Genomic DNA, 23,784 nt, shown 5'->3' on the forward strand with positions numbered 1-23,784 from the left:
TGGGGAATGCTGAGGGACCTGGGGGGTTTAGTCTGGAGAAGGCTCAGGGGGATCTCACCACTCTCTACAACTGCCTGAAAGGGAATGGAGTGAGGTGGGGTTGGTCTCTTCTCCCTAGAAACAAGTGACAGGGTAAGTGGAAACAGCCTCAAGCTGCACCAGGGGAGGTTTAGATGGGACATCCATCAGGAACAACTCCTTCCTCAAAGGATGCCCAGGCATTGGAACAGGCTGCCCAGGGCAGGGGTGGAATCAGCATCCCTGGAAGCGTTCACAAACCATGCAGATGGGACCCTCCATGCCATGGTTTAATGGTGACCTTGGCAGTGCTGGGAAGAGCTGTACCTTTAAGCCCTTCCCCATGCTGATTCTATGAGAGCCCCGGTGCCCCTCGTGCTGCCCTCAGCCAGGGTGGACAAGACGGGACTTGCTGAAGCCCTTTGCTGCAGAGGAGCCAAAGCAGCAACTCTGCTCAGGACCAGCACAGAGGACACACCAGGTACCTGCAGCCAGGCTCTCATACTCAGTGCTTGCAGCCAGAGCACAGATGCTGCTTCCAAAGCGATTCCTTCTGCTAATGGGTGTTAAAAGGAAGAGCAAGCCTGGGGGCAGCAGGGAGCGGGTGCACACAGATGGGCTCCACCACAGTAGAGAGACAGGGGTGGGTTTGCAGACAGCCCCAGCACCACACAAAGGAAGGGCTGGGGCCTGGGTGGAGTTTTGTGGGAGTTTTTATTATTTTTTTATTATTTTTATGGTGCTTTTTTGTGATTTTTTTTTTTTTTTTTTATACAGGCTAGCGTTGTACCCTTTGCTAAAGCTGCTGATTCTGCCACATAAACTAGAACAGAAATTTCTCAGAAATTAAGTCAGTTCCCCTCCTTGTTAATGCACTGTCTGCCTCCCGACTGAACAACGGTCTGGATCTGTGTCTGCAGAAAACATCCTCTGTACAAAGTCTGACGCGCAGCTACACTGTTCTGACTGAGGAATGGAAGAAGCCAAGAGTCCATTTAACATTGGATTTTCCCCTGTACAACGTGGCCTGATTTGCAGTTTGGTCCACCGAGGACAGCGAGTTAAGCATAGAGATCGTCGTCATTGTCTTCACTGTACACGTTGCTCCCGCTGCCACCTCCCGTGCCTTGGCTGGGACCAGCACCACCCTGGTTACCGGATGGGAACCTGTGTGCAGCGGTGCAAAGGGAAGAGAATAGATCCTGTTCAGAAGCCTCCTCACAGCTCAGCACCATGCCTCCCTCCACGCCAACACCCCATGTCAATTAGGACACCCCCAAATGGAAATGGGATGGAGCCTTAGGGCAGGTCATGCAAAAGGCTCACGGAGCTGCTGCCTGTTGCCTGTGTCCAAGGGAGGTGATTCGGACCCTCTGCTCTGCTCGTGTGAGACCCCACCTGGAGTCTTGCATTCAGCTCTGAGGCCCCCAACACAAGTGTGATATGGACATGCTTGAGTTCAAAGGAGGCCACGAAGATGATCAGAGGGCCAGAGCACCTCTGCTAATCACAGTCTTCCAATACCTAAAGGAGCCTGTAGGAAATCTGGAGAGGGGCTTTTGACAAGGGCAGGTAGGAACAGGACAAGGGGAATGGGGTTAACCTGACAGAGGTAGATTTAGGTTAGATATAAGGGACAAGTTCTTCCCTGTGAGGGTGCTGAGGCGCTGGCACAGGGTGCCCAGAGAAGCTGTGGCTGCCCCATCCCTGGCAGTGTTCAAGGCCAGGTTGGACACAGGGGCTTGGAGCAAGCTGCTCTAGGGGAAGGTGTCCCTGCCTGTGGCATGGGTTGGAACTCGATGAGCTTTAAGGTCCCTTTCAACCTAAATCATTCTAGGATTCTATCAAAACAGGTTAATGAGCCTCAGGAGCACTAACAGAGCAGCTACAGTGGATCTCCAGCACAGCCACAGTGTGCTCTCTGCTGTGCATGCTGGGGAGAATGGGGAAGTGCGGTAGAAGAGAGGTTTGCTGCCCAGAGCCCAGCTGCAAGCTGCCTCACTGCTCTGCTCTGGGGCTCTCCCCAGGGGTTACCTGAAGCTGCCAAAGCCACGGCTCTGCTGTAGGGTCTGTGCAAACATCTCGTATTTCCTGATGTCGTTGTCACTGACCGAGCGGCGGGCGAAGCGCATCGCTTCCTCAAAGTGATCCCGGCGGATCTCGGGAACAGGGTCGTCCTCCTCCACTTCCTGCAGCAGGACAGAGGGTCCATGGACAGCCTCCCTCTGGGCCAGGAGGCCACAACACCCATATCAGGGCAGGGGGCTGGAGAGGGCCTCTGACCATGAAGCGGTCCAGGAGAGCCTCAACCTCCCACAAGACAAGACCAAGGTGCTGCAGGTCTGCCCCCCAGAGCACAAGCATGAGGGAGGAACCCCTCACACCTCGCTCAGGTGAGCAGGAAGAGCTCAGGGCCCCACTCACCATGGCAGAGGGGTTGGTCTGCCTCTCACGTTCCCGCCTGATCTCGCTCTCGATGGACTCGCGGATGGCCAGTTTGCAGGCACGCTGGCAAATCTCTGTCAGATCGGCTCCCGAAAAGCCGTTTGTCATCTTAGCGAGGAAATCCAGGTCTACATCCTACAGAAAAAAACAGGATGTCCCTCCTTAGCACCTTACAGATAGAGGTGTCTTCAGGCCCCATGGTATCAAGGTGCTGCCTTAACTCTGGGCAATCCTAGAAAGATCAGCTGTTCAGTTTCTTGTTTAGGGGAGCAGTTAACTGCACACAAAGGCAGGCACCCACCCGCCAAGAATTCACAGTGCCTCCGTAAATGCCTCTGCTCTTGTGGATTCAGGCTATTGGGTCTCAGAATAAGGAGTCAAACAAACACTGCTGGACTGGAAATCAAAGCAGAGCACAACAGACCAAGACAATGGTGTGAGGCACCCGTGCCCATGGCAGGGGGTTGGAACTAGATGATCCTGAGGTCCTTTCCAACCCTAACTATTCTATGAAGGGATCTCCTCCTCCTTCCCCTCAACTGAAGGGGTAGTACAGCAATCTCCTTTGAAGCTTTTCTTCTCAACAGAACCTAGAAAGGTAAGCTTCACATAAAAAAGCTTGAGTTCTCACTGGACATTTGCTTTTCTATGACTAACTATCAGCTACATTATTGCCTCCGCCCCAGGCAAGGGACACAGCTCTCGCCTATGATTGACTTCAGCAATAACTAACTGCAGCGGTTCCTCTCCAATTTCCATTTCCCACCCCCAGTAAATATTCTACATTTATGTTTTTTTCAGACTGCAGGAATCTTTTCTTGCTGTATCTTTTTCTTGCTTTGTCTCGCTGTACAGGCCTTCCTATTACTGCACGGTGGGCAGAACTCCACCTTGTGACAAAGACCTGCTGCATGTACACACGGACACTTCAGAACTCAAGCCTCCCTCTACCTCTTCATTTCCATCCTTAAGGAACTGGAGGTTTTCCAGTTGTACCAAGTACCACTTGGAGTGGCCCCCAACCCTCAGCTCTGCCCCCAGCTTGTGAGAGACATGTGCAGCACACAGCAAACCCAAAGCCAGACATGGCCAGGGGGCAGGTCCTACCTTAGCAACTGGTGATTTCCTCAGGTTGGCTTTAAGAATAGCCACCCGGGACTTCTCATCAGGCAGAGGGATGTAGATGAGCTGATCCAGACGGCCGGGGCGCAGGATGGCTGGGTCAATGATGTCCGGCCGGTTGGTGGCACCGATGATGAAGACGTTCTTCTTGGTGGACATGCCATCCATCTCTGTCAGGATCTGGTTGATGACACGGTCTGCGGCACCACCACCATCACCGATGTTCCCACCTCGAGCCTTTGCGATGGAGTCCAGCTCATCAAAGAAGAGCACACAAGGAGCTGCTTGGCGGGCCTGCAAAAAGCAAAATGGAACGATTAGTCCGTGTTAATAACACCCAGCAAGGAGCACAATGACTTCAGACTATGCCTACCCTACCACACAAGTACCTAAGAGGAATATGAGAGCACTGCTGCAGCAAGAAGAGCTTGGAGGAGCTGCTCTAGAACAGTCTCTTGTCACACAAACCCTCAGTCAGACTCTCCTGAAACACAAGCTGAATTTCCCCACAGCTGGGTGTGTGGTGAGCCCGGCAGAAGTGTGATAACTCTGATGACCAGAGGGAAAGCTGGAGCCAACCTGCCCCTGCAAGACCTGGGGATGTCAGCTGGCTATTCAGGCACTCCGGTATCGGCAGGTGAGTTATATCCAATGGAAGGGGGAAACCCAATAACTGTCTTCAGCTACCTTATAGGTAGTTATAAGGAAAACTCAGATTTTTCTTCAAGATGTGCAGTGAAAAGATGAAAGCCCACCAGCACAAACTGCTGCAAAGAAAACTCCAGCTAGACATAAGGAAATTCTTCACACTGAGAGCTCAAACATTAGCATGCAGGTCCAGAGACATCAGGGATTCTCCACCCTTAGCACGTGCTCAGAACACGAGGCCCTGAGCAACCTGATCAAATTCCCAAGTTATCTCCCTGCTCTGGACAAACAGCTGGACTAGATTGCCTCTGAGGTCCCCTAAAATGTTCTCTCTCACTCTCAGTTCTACTTTGTCCTGGCAGCACCTTCCCTTGCTACATGGGCAAAGACTCCCAAGATATACCATGCTGATACCTTCTGGGACAGGAGGTGACTCTAATTACAGGGCACTGGGCAGGAGGGAGCTCCTTCCTAAGCCATGTCTACTGCAGGACAAGAACCCACAGGGTATTTTGCAGATCTTTAGGTGGTGACAGCTAAAGAGGTGTTAAGGTAAATTCTCAGGGGTGCAGAGGGTATCCTGCGCCATCCTAACACTGGCCTCACTGCTAGGGCACTGGAGCATCCATCGTCCTGTAACAACAGATGCAAACTGCAACCAGAGAACAAGTGCAAATTAGCTATGTTGCTGAAGAGGATTAATTCCCTAACAGCAGGAAAGCAGCTCCTGCTCTCAGTGCAAGTGGGGAAAACACAAAAGACACAACCAACCACCAGGCCAGTACGACAGATGCAGCAGAAACAGGGGTACGTGAGCACAAACACAGCACAGCGAGCAGAAGCAGCACTCACCTTGTCAAAGATCTCACGCACGTTGGCTTCAGACTCACCAAACCACATGGTGAGCAATTCCGGCCCCTTGATGGAGATGAAGTTTGCCTGGCACTCATTGGCAATGGCTTTGGCCAGCAGTGTCTTACCACAGCCTGGTGGCCCGTAGAACAGAACCCCTTTCGATGGGGTCATGCCAAATTTGAGGAACTTGTCTGGATGCTCCACAGGATACTGAACGAGATCAAAACAAACAAAAACTTCTCATGAAGCAGAATAGGCCTGTATTTTAGAACCACAGAATGGTTTTGGTGGGGAGGGACTTTCAAAGGTCATCTAGTCCGATGCCTCTGACATAGGCAAGGACATCTTTCTGTAGGTCAGTTTTGTTTCTCCTCCTACCAGGAAGATTTCTGGTGGGTTAAATAAAAGATCCTGTCTGCTGGAGTCTTTAAACTGAAGCTGGTTTGAAAAGCACCACAGCTAAATTAGAAAGCTGCCTTAAACAACCTATTCACCTCTTAGGAACTAAATACCAGTTCAGGTAGTTTTCCAACTTAATCCCAACTTCTCTCTGCCCCACAGAAGCAAAAGGGAACATCTCATTATCTACCCTATTCACTCTGCTCTCCAGAGACAGGCAAGGTGTATTATGTGAGCATTTATCCTCAGCAACGAGGTCAGAGGCAGGTGACTATTTCAACATCGGAAAATTAGGCTGAAAATTAAGATTCTTTTATTCACAGACAGGATGTTCCTACAGGGCCAACTGAAAGCAGGAATGTATCAAGCCCATACCACCCCAATAGAGCCCCCAGGAGTTTCTACAGCTCATTCACGACTTTCTGTCCCAGTCTTTCCCTTCATAGAAGGCTTCACAATTATTTCTCACCTGTACCTGTGGTAATGCCAATGAGAAGCCCTTCAGAGGCTCTCTGTATAAGGATCTTCATCCATTTTCTGGCACATAAAGCCAGCCCTTGAAAGGATTCTCAGCAGTGGTCGCACTGCTGATCTCCACTTAAGAGAAGCAGAACTGCTGCTGTTTCTGCATAGAACACAACACATACCCAAGGCGACATAGGAGACTCAGGTAAGGAAAGCCTGATGCTGTTTCCCAGCGTCTTCCTCTCCAAGTTCACCAAGATGGACAGCATGATATTTTTAGTCCAAATACCATAAAAACCTGTGCACTTATCCTGTTCACAGTCCAAATGGGAATCTGAAGAACTGGATCTTGTTATGCTCTTTCAAGAATGCTAAGCAAAAATCTGCTGGAAACCCTTACCTGCACAAGCTCCTGGAGTTCTCTCTTTACATCTTCTAGACCACCAATATCTTCCCAGGTAACTTGTGGCACCTCCACCACAGTCTCCCGAAGAGCTGAAGGATTGCTCTGGCTCAGAGCCCACTGTTGTTAGAAGAAACAGCATTATATGAATGCTGATAGTTTACATTCACTTGCTTCAGATAAGCAATTAAGACATTGCACGCCAAAGAGAACGGCACATTACCCTGAAGTCATCCATCGTCACAGCCAGGGAGTTCATCACTTCAGCATCGATTGTTTCATCTTCAAGATCTATGAGATCCATCTTCTTTCTGATAGCCTGAAGAGCAGCTTCTGAGCAAAGAGCAGCCAAGTCAGCACCAACATGGCCATGGGTCTCGTTTGCCACCTGAAAGCAGAGCACTGACTATGACTCACAGGGATACAAGCAAGTGCACTGCAAGTGCAATGCATACTCTGGTCACCCGCTGGGAAGTGCAACAAAGCTATGCAGGACACCAACATCAGTACTTTGCTGCAGATTCAAGACAAGTGCTACCACATATTTAACAGGGAAAGACACTCCTGTTCCGCCTCTTACTTGAGATCAAAGCTGCAACTGGAATTCAGGTGGCTTGCAGAACGTTAACCCAGAGGACTGCAGTTCTTCATTCAGGACAGAGATGACAGGAACCATCCAGTTTACATGTGGTATCCAATGCCACCACAATGCTCACCCAGCTCTGTGTGAGCTTGTTTTACTTTAAAAGGGAATGTGCCAGCAAAAAAATCCAGGAGAACAGTGGTATGGCATGTCCACAGTGAACTGACACATATTAGTTTCACTTAATCATAATAGTGAGCGATGATTTCTGGTCACTGGTAAACTGGTTAGGAGGAAGCCCAGAGATCACACGCTTACACAGTGTCATGCTGTCCTAAGTGAGCAACTCCAGTTGTGTGATCAAAACCTTAACAACTGCTCAACTATAAAAGAGAGCATCAGGAGCACCTGTCTGCAGAGACAAGCTTTCCCAATAGCTCACTACTCACCTGCTCCAGATCCACATCATCAGCCAGCTTCATATTTTTTGTGTGGATCTGCAGGATCTCCAGGCGCCCGGTGGCATCTGGGATACCAATATCTACCTCTCTGTCAAAACGACCTGGGGAATACAAAACATGATGTTGAGCTGCTGATTCTGCAAACTAGAAGAGCTGCAGCTGCTGCCTTCCTCTGACTGAACAACACGATGGCAAGCCACAAACATACCATTTCAGAAAATGCCAGACTTTTGGGTTTCTCTGCAGCATCTGTCAGCACAGTAGACAGCAGAGTCAGATCAGAGAAGGAGGAAAGGCTTTGGACATGTAGGGAAAGTGAGACTACTTATCAACTAGAGTTCAAGATTATGTAACACTGAGCATTGCTGGTTTAGTAACTTTTTCTAAGCTTCATTTTCACGAAAATATGCCTTCCTCAACCAATGTACCATGACTCATTTGTGTTTATTACTACCTTTGTGTCCTCATCACAAAAATACACAAATACCAAGAAATTCTATTTTTCAAAGCTTTCACAGAAGTACAAGTAGTCCCAGTGTCTGAAGAGCTGGGAAACCCAGGTATCAACTACGATATTAAGTCAGGTACCTCCACTATCATTTTCCTCTAGCCATAGCTATGCATTCAAATGGCTCACTACACATTTAAGAGGCCGTTTCCCCCCGCACACTTACTTGTTTGCTAGTACAGACCTTACCAACTGCTCTGACACCAGACATTAATTCACAATGCAAAGTTCTGAAAACTTGGACTTCAGAAATGGACTTCTTATCAGTAACAGAATCAGACATTTCAGAACCTTCTGCAACCGAAGGCATGAACATCCCCATTAGCATTTAATCCTTCAGTATGTCCTCAAATAGGTTCACTGAAGAGAGGCTAACATACTTTTTCTCTTCAAAGTGGGTTTTCTTCCTACAGATTTCTACCCTAATATGGCATGAAAAATGATACCAAAGGCTGGAAGCCTAGAATTGGATTTCAAGCAAGCAGCTGGAGGCAAGTCAATAGTTTATGTAACATATGGAAGATGTTTAGCATTAATTTCTGCTTAATCCTTCCAAAGCCCTTGAAGCACAGGCTGTAACAAAGTGTATGATGTACAGGACAGGCACTGCAGCTGTGGTTACCGAATCGCCTGAGTGCTGGGTCAATGCTGTTCGGTCTGTTGGTAGCTGCCATGACAATCACATGTGCTCTCTGCTTCAGTCCATCCATAAGAGTCAACAGCTGAGACACTATGCGACGTTCCACCTCTCCATGGGTCTATGGGGAGAGAAAGCAGTGCTTAGATCAAAAGCTCTACAACACAGCACAGGAGCTAGTATGGCACCAGAGTGGACAGATATGAGTCATGAGCTTTTATAGAACTATATTCGATTCTTCTCATGTCCAACTGAAATCAGGGGTTAAGTTAAATACTGCTTTACCCTGCAGTCAAATGCAGGGATTCATGACAGCTCCTATCAAAATGGAGGTACTACTTTACCTCCTTCAGGTTTTCTTTACCTTCTCTCTCTTAGGAGCAATGGCGTCCAGTTCATCAATGAAGATGATAGCAGGAGCGTTCTTCTCTGCTTCTTCAAAGGCTTTTCTCAGGTTGCTCTCAGACTCACCAGCCAGCTTGCTCATGATCTCAGGACCTGAAAAATAGCAGCACTGTGGCACCCAGAAGAAGGGCAGCCAGCCTCAAGACACAGAGCTCAGTCTTTCTTGGTACAACTTTCACATGGGACAATCTATATTTCAAGCCAAAGCAAATACTATCAACGGAGTTCACTAAATTTGCAGCTGAACAGGCAAAAACAGCGTGCAGAATTACCTTCTATAATTATTCTGATGCTTTCAGTTTACTCTAACAGAATGCAGCGCTAGTCAATGAGCTACCTTTACCTGCCTCTTTCCTTACCCTATTTTCACACTTGGTGAGCTTCTCTGCAGTGAGACACCGCACACTGTTAATGCCAGTCCTAGCTTGCAAGAGAAGCAATCAAATTATATGGTGATAAACTGTCACAGTAGGGAAGGAAAAAGCTCTAGATACTGAAGCTGCCTTTAGCTTATATCACACAGATAGATAGATATATATATATATATATACCTCTGTAAAATCCTATAAATGATTTTAAAAAAACCCAACAAAACCAACAAAAAAGAAAAAAACAACCAAAACTAACAATAAACCCCATCTCCTCTCAGAGGATAAATAAAAAATAAAACCCTAAGAATGTGTAAGCATCAACTCCCAAGGAAGGACATATTCCCCTGAGATCTCCTACAACTGCTGAACAATAGTGCAGGCTTACAGATTTATTCTGTTTTTACAGATTCTCCCACCATGCTGATGAGAGTGTCATCAAAGTATGTTTCTAAAGGACCCAAGAGAAAGAAACCTGACCTTCAGGAGCACAAAGCTGCTAGCTGACGGAAGCCTGGCAAAGCCACCAGTACTAAGAGTACCATTACAGGTAATTCACCAGCTCTGTCTACAACAGCTCCAGGCTTGGGATCAGCAGACAGAACCCACCACTAACTCCAACAATGCTATTTTTATTATGCAACAGGAGTAAAAGTGCCTAAAGAAACGGCTGGCTCATTAGCATTCAGTGACAGCTTCCACACTTCAGGAAGTATATGACAAGGGCGACATATGGTTAAAACAAGCCCATTTACATCTGCTGTCTCGAGATACAAAGGAAGTCACTTCCCTACTTCCATGCTGCGCTACACACTCCTTTGCTATCACCTTCATGGGTCTGTGTGACTGAAATCAGAAAAGAAAAGGAGTACACCTTAAGTTCAAATGTTCAGTTATTCCAGCACTGACTGTAAAAGAAGCGAGGAATTCAGTCCTTACTGGACACAATCAGCAACCATCCCAGCTGGTTTGGGAGAGAGCTACTGACAGCGGATTCTGCCACTTGTAGCTAAGTCCTAAGGTACTCATTATAGCTTCCAGGGAAGCTCTCCCCAGTTGATGATACATGAAACAAAACAGATCTTGTGCTTTACTTGAGATGAAAGTAATCCACAGCAGACCCACTTCTTTTCTGAATGGAACGTAGTGGCAGCAACAGATCTGGACCCCATACACTCAGAATAACCTCAGCGCTTCACTCCCAGCTCTGTCCTCATCAACATAAATGAACACCCAGACAGACAGACTCCAAGTCCAAAGCTAACTTTCAAACACGTTGACACAACACAATCGAGCTTAAGGGAAGTGCCACTACAGATGTTTCCAGACACTTGGAAGAGGTAAGGAAGGATGTCAGAGAGACAACATGGCTCTATGAGCCCTACTGACACTATTCATTACCACAAGATAGACGCATGAGCACATAGCAGATCTGGGGCCAAATCAGCCACAAAACTTACCGTTGATCAGGAAGAAGAAAGCTCCTGTTTCATTGGCCACAGCTCGGGCAATCAGTGTTTTACCAGTGCCAGGAGGACCATACAGCAGGATCCCACGTGGAGGCTGAGGACAAAGGCAAAGGACTTCAGTGGTGAGCTAGTACTTCAATGTGTAAGTAGCTTCACAGTGCAATTGTAAGCATTTGATAAAGCCAGTCCAAAATTGTGATGCAAACTCATGCAACAGCTGCCATCCCAGCATTGCTCATCAACACCCTTTCTACTCTGCATGACACACAAACAAAAATCTTGCCAGTAACTGACAGCACTGATTCAAAGCATCGCTCCACTTTACAAGCTGCCAGTACATATGTCCAGAACACGTAAGGAAATAATTTTCTAATACAAGCATTAAAAAACAAAAAAAAAAGCCCTCACCAATTATTTATTTCCACACCAATGCCTCACAAGCCTCTGACATCAAGAGGAACCTACCTTCACCCCTATGGCCTTGAAGAGCGCAGGGTGTCGGAGGGGAAGCTCCACCATCTCTTTGATTTGAGCCAGCTGCTTCCTGCAGCCACCAATGTCATCATAGCCCACTTCATTCAGTGACTCCTCTTCATCCTACCAGGAAGGAAGTATATCTGAGTGAAAACAATAGTTCAAGAACCCCTCCCAGGCCACAGAAGCCAGGAGTCTGGGTTTTTGCTTGTAGGCGTTTCTGTGCTGTCTTGAGATCCTCAAGATCCAGAAAGACTTTCAAGTCTTCCTGGTGTTTTCTCCAGTTGTATTTTAGCTCTGCCTTCCCAGACCTACAGAGGGAACTGCCTGTATGTACCTTGAATAACAGACTCTACTGCCAGATTCCTTACAGACTCCAGCACAAAACAAGCTCTGTGACCCTCTGATGTCACTAGTAAAGACTGTGAAGCTCAGTATAAAAAACATATATTCCTTAAGCTGTGATACCTCTAACTACTTGACACACTCAAGCTGCCATGCAGTTCTCAGATGTAGTGTTGTCTTTTAGGACTGATTGAGAATGTTATGATCCAGACATTCGGATAAGAGCAACTGTAACCAACTCTTCCAGTAAAGCTCTACAGTAGTCACTCATTTGGCTGTCCAGATCTCTGTTGGCCCCATGTATCTGTAACATTAGGTCATACTAAAAATAATAAAATAAGGCAGCCTAGAATCTCAGAGGGGCTCAGTCCAAGACATACAAATGGGAACTCCTACCTCAAGCAGGTCACTCAGCATCCTGCTTTCTCTAACACCAAAGGTCCCCAAGTTTGGAGATTCCTGCCCATCCTGGGCCCTGCTCCAGGGTTGGGGGAAACCTTTTCCCTGGTATCTACTGGGAATTTCTCTTGACCCACTACCTGGGCACAATTCTTACAACAGCCTGGTCATCTACCTTTCACATCAGGCAGTTTTATCCCTTTGTCTTCCTTTCTCCAGGCTGCATCATCCCACTCTCCCAGCCTCTCCTCATTCATTCTGGCCTCCAGCCCCTTATCACTTTGGTGGCCTTGGCTGAACTTTCTTCTAAGTGTCTCCGCTGTGTCATGAAGAACTCTAACTCAACTCATGGGGGTGTCCAGATGCAGGCTCACAGGTGTCACATGGAGGTCAATTTTTTCATAAGGCAGCTAACTACAAACCAGCCCTCACCCTGATGTGCAGGTGGTAAAAACACACTTACTTTTATGAAGTATACAACCACCTTAGCTCATTTCTCTGAGATTTTTTATTGTGTAACAGCAAGGTGGCTAAGACCTGACAGACAAGATAACTCAGGCTGTCTTAAGCTTGGTACACTCAAGGCTAGACACCTTAAAAAGTGTCAATCATGGGGATTTCAAATTTATCACTGAAAAAGCACTAATTGCTTTCTTTTCACATGGAATTTAGCAGCATTGTAAGCTCTCCCTTCTATGCATCAAGGGAACTCTGGAATTCAAAGATTTAACTCCAGCATGAGATACCTGGAAGCAAATGCAAAACCAGCTGCTGCCAAAGTATGGCATCTCTTCAGCAAACCTACACAGTGATGCTACCTCAGCATATGAAGGAGGACACTGAAAATACATTTCTCTGACTACCTTCAGCAGCAGCATATCTATCGAAACCAGAGTTTCTAATATATTCAATAACAATATGCCAAAACAGGAACCACAAACACTGCTTCTCTCAAGAACGGTCACAGATTCTAGACAGAGGGGAGTCAGTAGTAGAACTGCGTGGCAGGAGTCTGCTCACCTCTCGTTTGATGGGATCTCCTTCACAATGGATCACTGTGTCTGGAGCCACTATGCAGTACGGACTTGGGTCTGTCTCCACCACTTTGAACTCCACTGCACGCATCCCTCCACGTACCAGGAAGATGTCACCTGTAAAACCCCATACTTCAGTAGCCTGCTTCAACAGACATCTGTAAAAAGTCCACCCTTATACTACCAGCAGTGCCAGAGGACAGGGAAGGGGGTTACAGGCATAGGCTGCTGGCATGCTCTGCATTTTGAACTCCAGAGCCGCATGTACTGTGATGATCCAGGCACAGTTTAGATCCACAGCAGTTAAAGTTCTCAAATTTCCTCCAGTAACAAACAAACCAAGCAAACAATAGAATAGAATGCTGCCTAAATACACAGTACAAAGGCAAGGAATCACATTTCTTTTTCAATCAGTTTCAATTTAATATTTCTGAAACAGAGTCCTAACAAAAAAAAAAACCAAAACACAAAACCAAACATTTTGAAGTTGGATAATTAGTTTTTACTAGTTACAGCTGGTTATCTCCAAAAGTAGAATGATATAATACTGCATTATTGCTCCTCACTAAGCTGGGGTATAGAAACTGGATTAACTTCAACTTGTGCAACAGTGTATTAGGACCTCTTGTACCAGCAGAAGTGCTGCTAGCACAGCTCCAAAAGTGTATCTGGATTTCTGCATGGTCTCCCTATTAATGATTAAATTACTCTGAAGAAATGAATTTAATCAGGGTGCCAACTGGTACATCCAAACAAATCCCCAATTCTATGGAAGGAACTCTCCAGTTCCATCACGTGGTAGCCACTTAGTTTAATGAGATTTTCTCCTGAGTTCTACCTGAGCCTTTTCTCATGTTCTCCAATCTCATGTAGCACAAACCTCCCCCAGAACTATCAAGTTACTCGGCCACACAGCAGCAGCAATCACCATTTCTTCTGAAGACCAGAAAAATTAAATCAGCACCAGCAAAATCTCACTCTACAGATGTCAGTCTAATGCTTCAGAGAGATCTGTATGAGCAGATAGAAAGTCTTTTTATTCAGTCTCAAGACTAGCTCACACTCACCACCATCAGGACTTCAGTAACAGGCATTATTACCTTTCCTGATGGGTCTGTATGCTTCCAGGAAGTACGGCTTGAGATAGACTTCAAACAAGTTCCCCGTGATCCCTTCCACAGTGTCATCAATTGGCAGCACATGGATACGTTTGCCGTATTTCACATCTGGGCAAGGCTGGATGCTGCAACAGAAGGAAACTCCAGTTAGCCACATCACGCTGGCAGTCTGGAAACATCAGTGATGCCCTTCCCCAGCCAGTACAAAAACCTGAAAGAACTTCCAAAGCCCTGATGAGATTTCCCACCTGCATAAGAACATTTCAATGCTAACTATGCAAAAAACATACCAATCAAGAGCCAGCCTTCACAACACATGCTTTCCTTCACTCTTCTTAACCTTAACCAAGACCACTGGGGAGTTTCCTACTTTTTTCTGACCCTTCTGCTCTCCTGTAGTCCTCATTGTTATCTCCATGGCACATTTACAAGTTACTAATCCACCCTAAAGAACTCTAAGAGTCGCAAGCTAACTTTTTTTTCAACAACAAGCTACTCCTGAACCGGCTGCAAGGGAAAAGGGAGCTGGAAGCAGTTCTTTCCTCCTGCCTCTCTCCAATTTCTGACAGACAGCAGAGCCCCTGTGGCCAACAACTCTGATTCTGAGCAAGGGCTCCTGCAGCACCAGCCAGGGGCAGCCAGGTGTCTGCCACATTTTACAGAGGCTGACATTTAGCTTAAAAGTCTGAAGGCCCCTCCCTCCTTCTTAAATAAACACTGCAGTTATTACTTTGCAGCCTAAGACAACAGAGTATCAGGCTGTGGCAGAGAGCTCAAACTGGCTTTGCCAGCTAGTAAGAGCCTATGTGGAACTTCAGCTGAAAATGCACCTCATCGTATGTGAGTCTTGTTAAAGACTTTTACTGGATTCTTCTACCACATGCTTTATACAGAGGACACAGCAGAAGGGTAAAGGAAAAGGCAGACTACAAGCAGGAAGTTATTAGCGCATGAGTATGGATTTTGGCAAAAAACAAACCACAGAAACTAACACACTAAAGCAGTTAAGAGATTGGCAAGAAAAACTTTGAGGTCAAGAAGTGTTAAAATTTTCTCACCCCCACAATGAATTTAAGACAATTGGTAACAGATTTGGGAGGCTGAGAAGTACACGGACACAGCCTCAGCAGAGGAGGGGAGAACACAGGCTGAACTGTCACAAGTCACTCCAACAGTTACCTTGCATGAGGTTAAGTAAAGATTCACCTTAATTTTAAATCCAGACTGGCACAAAGCACTGTTCTGTTCCAACTACAGTGGTGTTTAAAACTTTCATTTTCTACTAGTAGAGGGATGGGTGGAACAGCCTCATTTTTTCCCTCTACAAAGTTTATATGAAACACATCTTGCATTTAAAGGTTATTCCAGAGATTGCCTCAGAAAGCGTACTGTCAGAAACCAGGCTTCAATTCTCCCAGAACACATGAGACATTCTCATGGAACTGGAATACAAACATTTTCCATGGAAAACTGGAATATAAACACCCTTCGAGGATTTTTAACCTGGCTATTTGACTGTTGCATGCTTTTGTCACTCATTTCTAGCACACATTTTAACTTCTGTTTGCCACAGATACTACAAGATAAACTACAGTGCTGCTTAATGCCTTCCACAGTTAACACTGTGGACACGAAAAAGTTAGACAAGAAATGTTTGCAAGTTCACCTAACAATGTGAATTTGGGATGTGACAGCAGTGGGATAAAGGAACAACTCTGTTTAGTAACAGGACCTGAGCTTATGAGGGTCCTAAAGAGACTTCAAGAATCTTCAGAATAATTTGATAATATTAATCTGAATATGCATACAGCAGAAACACTTAAAGAGAGATCCTTTATCGAATTTGGTGGCCTTCTATGATGCAGCTATGGAACTGATGGACAGGGGTAGAGCAGCTGACACTGTCTACCTGGATTTGTGCAAAGCGCTCGACACTGTCCCACACGACATCCTTGCCTCTAAATTGGAGAGACATCAATTTGATGAATGGACCACTCAGTGGATAAAGAACTGGCTGGATGGCCGCACACAAAGAGCTGTGGTCAATGGCTCAAAGCCCACCTGGAGACCTGTAATGAGTGGTGTTCCTCAGGGATCAGTGTTGGGACCGGTCTTGTTCAACATCTTTGTCTGTGACATGGACAGTGGGATTGAGTGCGCCCTCAGCAAGATTGCCGATGACACCAAGCTGTGTGGTTCGGTTGATACGCTGGAGGGAAGGAACGCCATCCAGAGGGACCCTGACACGCTTGTGAGGTGGGCTGATGACAACCTTATGAAGTTTAACCATGCCAAGTGCAAGGCCCTACACCTGGGACAGGTTTGGCAGAGAAGAGATTCAGAGCAGCCCTGTGGAGAAGGACTTGAGGGTGCTGGTCAAAGAGAAAATGAACATGAGCCAGCTTCAGTGTGTGGTCACAGCCCAAAAAGCCAACTGTATCCTGGGCTGCATCAAAAGGAGCGTGACCAGCAGGTCGAAGGAGGTGATCCTGCCTCTTTGCTCTCGTGAGAACCCACTTGGAGTACTGTGTGCAGTTCTGGTGTCCTCAACATAAAAAGGACATGGAACTGTTGGAACAAGTCCAGAGGAGGCCATGAGGATTATCAGGGGACTGGAGCACCTCCCATTTGAATATAGGCTGAGAAAGTTGGGGCTGTTCAGCCTGCAGAAGAGAAGCTGCATGGAGACCTCACAACAGCCTTCCAGTACCTGAAGGGGGCCTACAAGGATTCTGGGGAAAGACTCTTCATTAGGGATTGTAGTGGTAGTACAGGAGCTAATGGGCTCAAACTTAAGCAGGGTAAGTTTAGATATAAGGAAGAAGTTCTTTACTGTGAGGCTGATAATGCACTGGAGTGGGCTGCCTAAGGAAGTGGTGAATGCTTCATCCCCGGCAGTGTTCAAGGCCAGGCTGGACAGAGTGTTGGGTGACGTGGTTCAGTGTGAGGTGTCCCTGCCCATGGTACCGGGGTTGGAACTGGATGATTTTAAGGTCCTTTCCAACCCTAACCATTCTGTGATTGTATGATCTTGCAAACATTTCTGTGATCTCCCCTGGAAGATGTAAGAGAACTTCCTGCAGACCCTGACTCTACTGCTGACTCAGTCAGTTCAGAACCACCACACAGATCACTCAGGTAATCCAGGACAGGCAAGGATTAGCAAGCAAATCCTTACCTGATCACATCACCCAGGCGCACTCTCAGGTTGTTGCGAACAACCCTGTTCATACGAATCTTCTCATCTGAGCAGGTATCATCCGAGAGAACAATGCAGACTGCTTCTCTCCTCTTCTTTCCTTTTAGCAGAACAGTGTCTCCTCTGAACAGCTGCAATTCATCCATTTTTGCCTGTAAATAGTGACAGAATTAGCAAAAGCTTTTGACAAAAAAAGATTTCAAGCAGTTGAAGGAGTTACTTGATTTTGGAGAGTAACATCTTGGGAACAATAATACTAAATCCACAAGGACCAACTCCTGCTCAGGTGGTCAACCGTCAATCCTGGAAGCAAGTTTTACTGAATTCCACAATCTGAGATCAAAAAATACTTTTACCATGGAAGAGCATGAGGAAACAAGACAAGACCCACCCCATACATACCACAGCTGCAGCTGCTGACACAAATACTCAGACTCACGTTGCAAAATTACTTTTCAAGCCAATACACAGCAACAGCTTGCAAATTACCAGATTAAATGCTTTGCTCTTACAGATGACGCACCTGGGACAGTGACACAACACTGTTGTCTTCATTGATGGCTTCATCAACAATTAACCGATTGGGCCTGTTCTTCTGCTTCAGAATTGCGGTCGATAAGTCATCTGCTTTAGAACTGGTAAAGAAAACAGAAGTTATGAGTCTGAGTGATAAATGCTGTCCCCTTTCCACCCTCCACCTGTTTTCATCTCCATTTTCTACAGGCTTCTTTGTTACCTTGACTTTTGTAAACTACACTTTCAGCCAAAGGTAAACATTTTCCCAGGCACCTGCTGAAGGAGTTCAAAGCACAGTATTTTGTGTCAGTAAATATAACTACTTCAGTAGCCTCAAATGGAAATAGCTACGAAACTATCTCTGAACAGCAGTGGTCAGTGAAATGTTGCTGACTGCAAGATGTTTTGCTTTAAAGAATTAGTCAAGCTCATCTGGAGTCACATGTAATCGCTGCTACCAAGACAAAAGTTCAAGTCTATTTGGTGTCAAATCCCAGATAAATAGGGGAATTAAAGGATAATGCTGCAGCTCCCCTAACAGGAAGAGTTGTTAAGAGTTTACCCTGTTGAGGCTTATTAGTTAAACCTAGCAAGCCAGTAGAAATATTCAAAATGGGGGCTTCTTTATTTTATAGAAGGTAAGCACCTTTCCATGATACCTTCACAGAAGTCATTGCAAGCTCCAGCCCAGTATGCCACAAGAAATACAACAGATCCCCCCTTAACAAAATGGAGCAAACCAAACAGCAAGGAAATGGAAGAAAGGCAAATTGAGTATTTTCCTTCAAAATCTAATACAGAAAATAAATTCCTCTATGGAATAAATATGAATTCGAACCAATCGATTCCCTTGGAAGCTGCCCTTCAGCCACCCACAACAGTGGTGGACTGTTGTAACCTCTCTTGGTGCATGCCTGACTGCTTTCTCCAAGTATTCCAGGTGTGCCAGTGCCTAGGGTCAGTCCAGAAAACTTTGCAATTTGGTTTGATTCTGACAAAAAAAATGAAGTCTGGCTTTGTTCTAAGCAAGAAGAAAGCACCAGCAAAGAGAAGGAAGCTTTGTGGACAATGGTGTCGACACTATGGCTGCATCAAAAGGAGTGTGACCAGCAGGTCAAAGGAGGTGATCCTGCCCTTCTACTCTGCTCTCGTGAGACCTCACTTGGAGTATTGTGTGCAGTTCTGGTGTCCTCAACATAAAAAGGACATGGAACTGTTGGAACAAGTCCAGAGGAGGCCACGGGGATGATCAGGGGACTGAAGCACCTCCTGTATGAAGACAGGCTGAGAAAGTTGGGGCTGTTCAGCCTGGAGAAGCTGCATGGAGACCTCATAGCAGCCGTCCACTATCTGAAGGGGGGCTATAGGGATGTGGGGAGGGACTCTTCATTAGCGATTGTAGTGACAGGACAAGGGGTGATGGGTTAAAACTTAAACAGGGGAAGTTTAGATTGGATATAAGGAAGAAGTTCTTTACTGTGGGGGTGGTGAGCACTGGAATGGGTTGCTCAAGGAAGGTGTGAATGCTCCATCCCTGGTAGTGTTCAAGGCCAGGTTGGACAGAGCCTTGGGTGACATGGTTTAGTGTGAGGTGTCCCTGCCCATGACAGGGGGGTCCTTTCCAACCCTAACCATTCTATCGCTCTATGATTTCACTCTGTTAAGGACAAAATAACCAAAAGAAATCAAGCCTTGACTGTAAGTGGCAGAAGACAGACCGTGGCAGCAGTGTGTCACTTGGCACACTCACTGCATTTTTAGAAGTCTATCACAGAGGGGTGACATATGTACCCTGTAATGTTACCCCAGGCCCCCCCACTCCTCAGAGCAGAGGTTTTTCCAAGACTGGCTGTACGCTATTGGGTCCTTTCTCTTACATGTAAAAAGGGGAACACCACCAAGCAAGCCTTGGAAGGCAGACAGCTTGCTTCCAAGAAGTTTTCAAGCTTCACGTAAGCCCTGGTAGCATGGGAAATACGTTGCAAATGACAGGCAATGTTATTTTTAGTCAACAAAAGGAGTAGTTGCAAAACATGTGTTTTGTGGACTGCCAGCACTGTGAAAGTCACCTTTTTCCTGTCTTCATTGAAAGGGCACAAGATTTAAGCCATTAACATCCATCCCCTTCAACGTAAGATGTTAACAGATAAATCTCCAAACCCAAGAAGACACAAAACAGGCTGCTGGATACACTGTGGAAGGAGCTCATGAATTTCATCTTCAACATACCATGTGGTCTTAGTAGAGTCCTAAAAAGTCTGGGATTTCCAGGAAAACTGAGCAAGCAGTAAGAAAACTGAAACAATACACTGTCGAGCCAAGAGAGGATCTTGTGGTTAAATCAGTGCTTAAACCAAACAACCTACTAGTAAGGACCTTGCCTCAGCATTAGTTCCTGGCCATAGAAAATTAATTTAGCACAAAGATTTCAGAACTTTACCTAAGCGACAACAGAAAGAAACAATACTCCTGTTTAGCCTATTGAAAGTGTGCATGTAACTCATACCCCTCTGCACACAAGATGTGGATCCAAAGGCCTGTTGATAAGAAAACCACTGCCAGAGTTTGGCTACATAAACTCTCCTTGAAACTGAGTGTCTGTCCCATGGGATGCAGTCACTGCCAGGCAGTCTGAAAAACAGTATGGGACAGATAAACATAAATGGAAGAAGAACTGGGCAGCAAGTGGAAGTTTCTGGACCAAAACTGTCCATAAACAGAAAGCTGTATGAATCTGGAAAGAAAGTTTAGGCACCTTCAGATATGCAACACCACTGAAGAGCACAGCAAGAGGTCCACATGGTTCTGCTAAATGGGAGAAGAAAAGTTTTAGTACTGAAGAACTTAATCTACAGTTTCCTAAGTAAGAAGCAAGGGCTGGATCAATGTTGTCAGTACATCACTGCACTTAGAGCAATCGAAAAGCTTGGACGCATTAAAAATGGAACACAGGTCTCAGATGTAGGCATCTACATGTGCAAGGTCAGCTTCAGCTTTCTGACCCGAGAGCTCTGCAGGCAAAGAAACACAGGTGTTACGACATTTCATGTCAGCTACAGAGCAGAGTGATGCTATTCCTCTGACAGACTTTGAGAGACAAACACTGCTTATGTTCCAGGAGCAATTTTAGAGTATGACTATTATAATTATTTGCCCTCACTGCATCTCTCCTGGGGGTTCCTTGTGCTTTCACAAAGAGTTACATATTCCAGTGTGTAACTGAAATGACAGAGCAAAATATACCTGTGCACCTCAACCATCCTCAGAGAATCCCAGACACCCACCACCAGCAAAGGAGAGCATGAACTGGAACACCAAGCCGGAAAGCCCAAGGCATGGGCTGAGGCTCTCGCCTGCCAACTTTCCTATGCGTGCTGGTAAACTTCAGCAAATGGCAGGACAGACAGCTAACCCAGGTAGTTTTTACAGCTCCTCAATGAGCTTCCTGTCAGAGAGTGATGTAAATCCTCCAGATCATCTCCTTTACTCGCCCCTTAGGTCAGCTCCCTCACACACTTTCACTCTTGCTCCTTTCTTTCACTGACTCAACAAAGAGATAAACCAAACACAAAACATAGTTTTAGAGCGTTTTGGAATTAAAAGGAAATTTAAAGCCTGTATCAAGCCTGCCCCTGTGCCATAATGGCACAGCTAATGGCCAAACTTGCATACGAAGAATAAGCCACGAATAAAACTGAAGCAAATTTGATGGGATGCCCATTCACATCCTCATTCCCTTTTTCTCTCTCAGAGCAGTCACAACAGCCCCATTTGACAAAGGAGAAGGGTGAGGGAACTTGTTACAACTTAATATCAATTCATAGCTTTTATCTATGTCACAGCTCCCCTTGCTCAGCATGTGATAATGCCCAGCAGCTATGCATTATGGTAGGTGGCATGAAGAGCAAGAGCATAAAGTAGTTATCAGTTAGTGGTTCTTCTCAAAAACAACTACCAACCTCCACAGCTCTACTTATACTGAGGAAACAAGTTGTTCCTGCAAGTCTGTGCTAAAAATATAGCAAAAAGTCACTGACTCAAAGTGATTCCAGCTGCAGTAATGAAAGTGAAAAGAGTCAGGCCTTCTGCACGCTTGTGTGCCTTTTTATCAATGTCCTCATCAACTTACTTCCGAGATAAAACCAGTCTGAGGCTTCTTACACCCCTGAGCATCCATTTTACAGGCAGATCTGCTTTCCCCAGGTAGGAATTAAACCCCCTCAAAATACACATGAAACATTTTATCTATGGAAGCAAACGAGTGAGGTATCTATGATTGCAGCTGCTTACTGGAACAGCTCATGACAACCAAGTGCTGAGTTCATACCCCTGCTTCAGATGCCAAGTTCTCAAACACTGTTTCAGGCAGACAGGCACATGAAAACAAGAATCCCTTTGGAAACCACACTCTCTTAGCTCTTGAAATGCTACTCGCCATGCTGGGCCTCAGTACAGCAAGATGGCTGCCAGCAGCACTGACCCAAAAAACGGCAATTAAAAGTAACTGGTTTCCAGTTGGGGAAATTTTTTTTTGGTTCCTGTGTAGTCAGAAGTTTGCTCGAGTAGAAATTAATTTTTAATGACACTGTTCACCTCGCTCACTGCAAAACTGCCCCTGAGAGGATCACTTCCATCACAAGTTTTACCAAAGACACTGAATTCTTGGCACCTCTTGTTGGAACATAGAAGGTCTAAATTTTAGGAGTTGCAAACGAAAAGGAGAACATAAACAAGGGACACTAAAGAGACCAAAAGTGCCTCTGGCAAGGCCAAAAGTTACTTCCAAGTATTCCTGGATTTGGGAAATTCATCTTTAGGCTCTATTTCCACTTCTCTCACGGGGTAGTGAAGTGGTTCACACACATGGGCTGGGATCCAAGAGACCACTGTTACTCAAATGGTTTTTGAGGAGGACGAAAGATGATCCTCACCCTGGAACTGAAAACAGAGTGAAGCAAGACACCGGAGATGAAAATATAGCCGATTGCCTCAGCTGCCACAGCGACCACAACATGTCTGCCTCTGCTCATGCCAAGTCACTCGTTAGCTCCGGCCCGAGGGCCGCTGCGGGGTGGAGGCCGGGACATGCCTTTCCCCTCCTCGCTGCCCCGGCAGCCGCTCCAGGGCATGAAGACAAAGCCCTCCCTGGCTAAGGCCTAGCGCTGGCGGGACGGAACGGGCCCTGCCGGGGCACAGGAGGCCGGCGGCCCCGTGAGGAAACACGGCCCAGGCCCAGTGGGAGGCCAGGCCAGGCCTCGCCTCGCCCCCACCCCAGCCCCATGACTCGACACTTCCCGGGGAGGCCCAGCCGGGAGCTGCCCATCCCCCTCCCGGCACCGCCTCCGCCTGCTCGGGGCCTGCATGACACAGCGTGGCTGTGGGACGGAGCGGGCCCGGGCTGCACCGCTCAGAGGCGAGGTAACGCGAGCTAGGCCGGACCGGGCCCAGCGCCGTGGCGGAGAGGCCTAGGCCGCGGCCTGCCGGCGGGCGGGCGGACAACCCGCACTTACTCGGATCCCGAGGCCATGGTGCTGAGGGGGAAGGGGCGAGGGGAGGCGGGCGGCGGCGGCTCGTCAGGACGGGTGGCGCGCGGCGGGGGTCGGGCTGGCTGCGGCGGCGGCTCCGGCCTGTCGGCGATGACTGAACCTCAGCGGCGACTCATCGGAAGGGGGAGCACCGCCCCGCTCAGCCGCGCGCCGCCTCGCCTGCCTAGCAACAGTGTGCGCGGACCAATCGGAAATTCCGCCCGGCCAGCGCCTCAGCCAATGGGAGGGACCGAAGGGGCGAGGACGAGGAGAAAAAGGGAAAGAGCGCTCTCCTCCTGCACCCCGCCCCTGTCGTTTCCCCTCCCCAATCGTCACACCCGTCAGCCAATCGCAGCGCCACGCCCGCTGTGTCCATTCTACCTAGCAA

General features: G+C 47.0%; 1 protein-coding gene across 1 annotated transcript; it reads right to left on the reverse strand.

Annotated features, from left to right (window-relative positions):
• Window positions 1-729: 729 nt before the first annotated feature.
• Window positions 730-23,537, reverse strand: VCP (valosin containing protein). The gene is made up of 17 exons (XM_061376550.1): window positions 23,382-23,537; window positions 17,879-17,990; window positions 17,335-17,507; window positions 14,139-14,281; window positions 13,025-13,155; window positions 11,252-11,383; window positions 10,778-10,880; window positions 8,909-9,042; window positions 8,530-8,665; window positions 7,388-7,500; window positions 6,579-6,743; window positions 6,353-6,475; window positions 5,086-5,298; window positions 3,571-3,879; window positions 2,443-2,598; window positions 2,053-2,207; window positions 730-1,185 (listed from the first exon to the last, which is right to left on the reverse strand). Exons 1-17 carry the CDS (start codon window positions 23,396-23,398, stop codon window positions 1,080-1,082), a joined length of 2,421 nt encoding a protein of 806 aa, XP_061232534.1. The 5' UTR covers window positions 23,399-23,537; the 3' UTR covers window positions 730-1,079.
• Between the last annotated feature and the right edge of the window lie 247 nt (window positions 23,538-23,784).

Source organism: Neopsephotus bourkii, unplaced genomic scaffold (genome assembly GCF_033783945.1).
Source record: "Neopsephotus bourkii isolate Nb327-2 ecotype Australia unplaced genomic scaffold, CSIRO-AGI_Nbou_v1 NB_1721, whole genome shotgun sequence".
NCBI lineage: Eukaryota > Metazoa > Chordata > Aves > Psittaciformes > Psittacidae > Neopsephotus > Neopsephotus bourkii.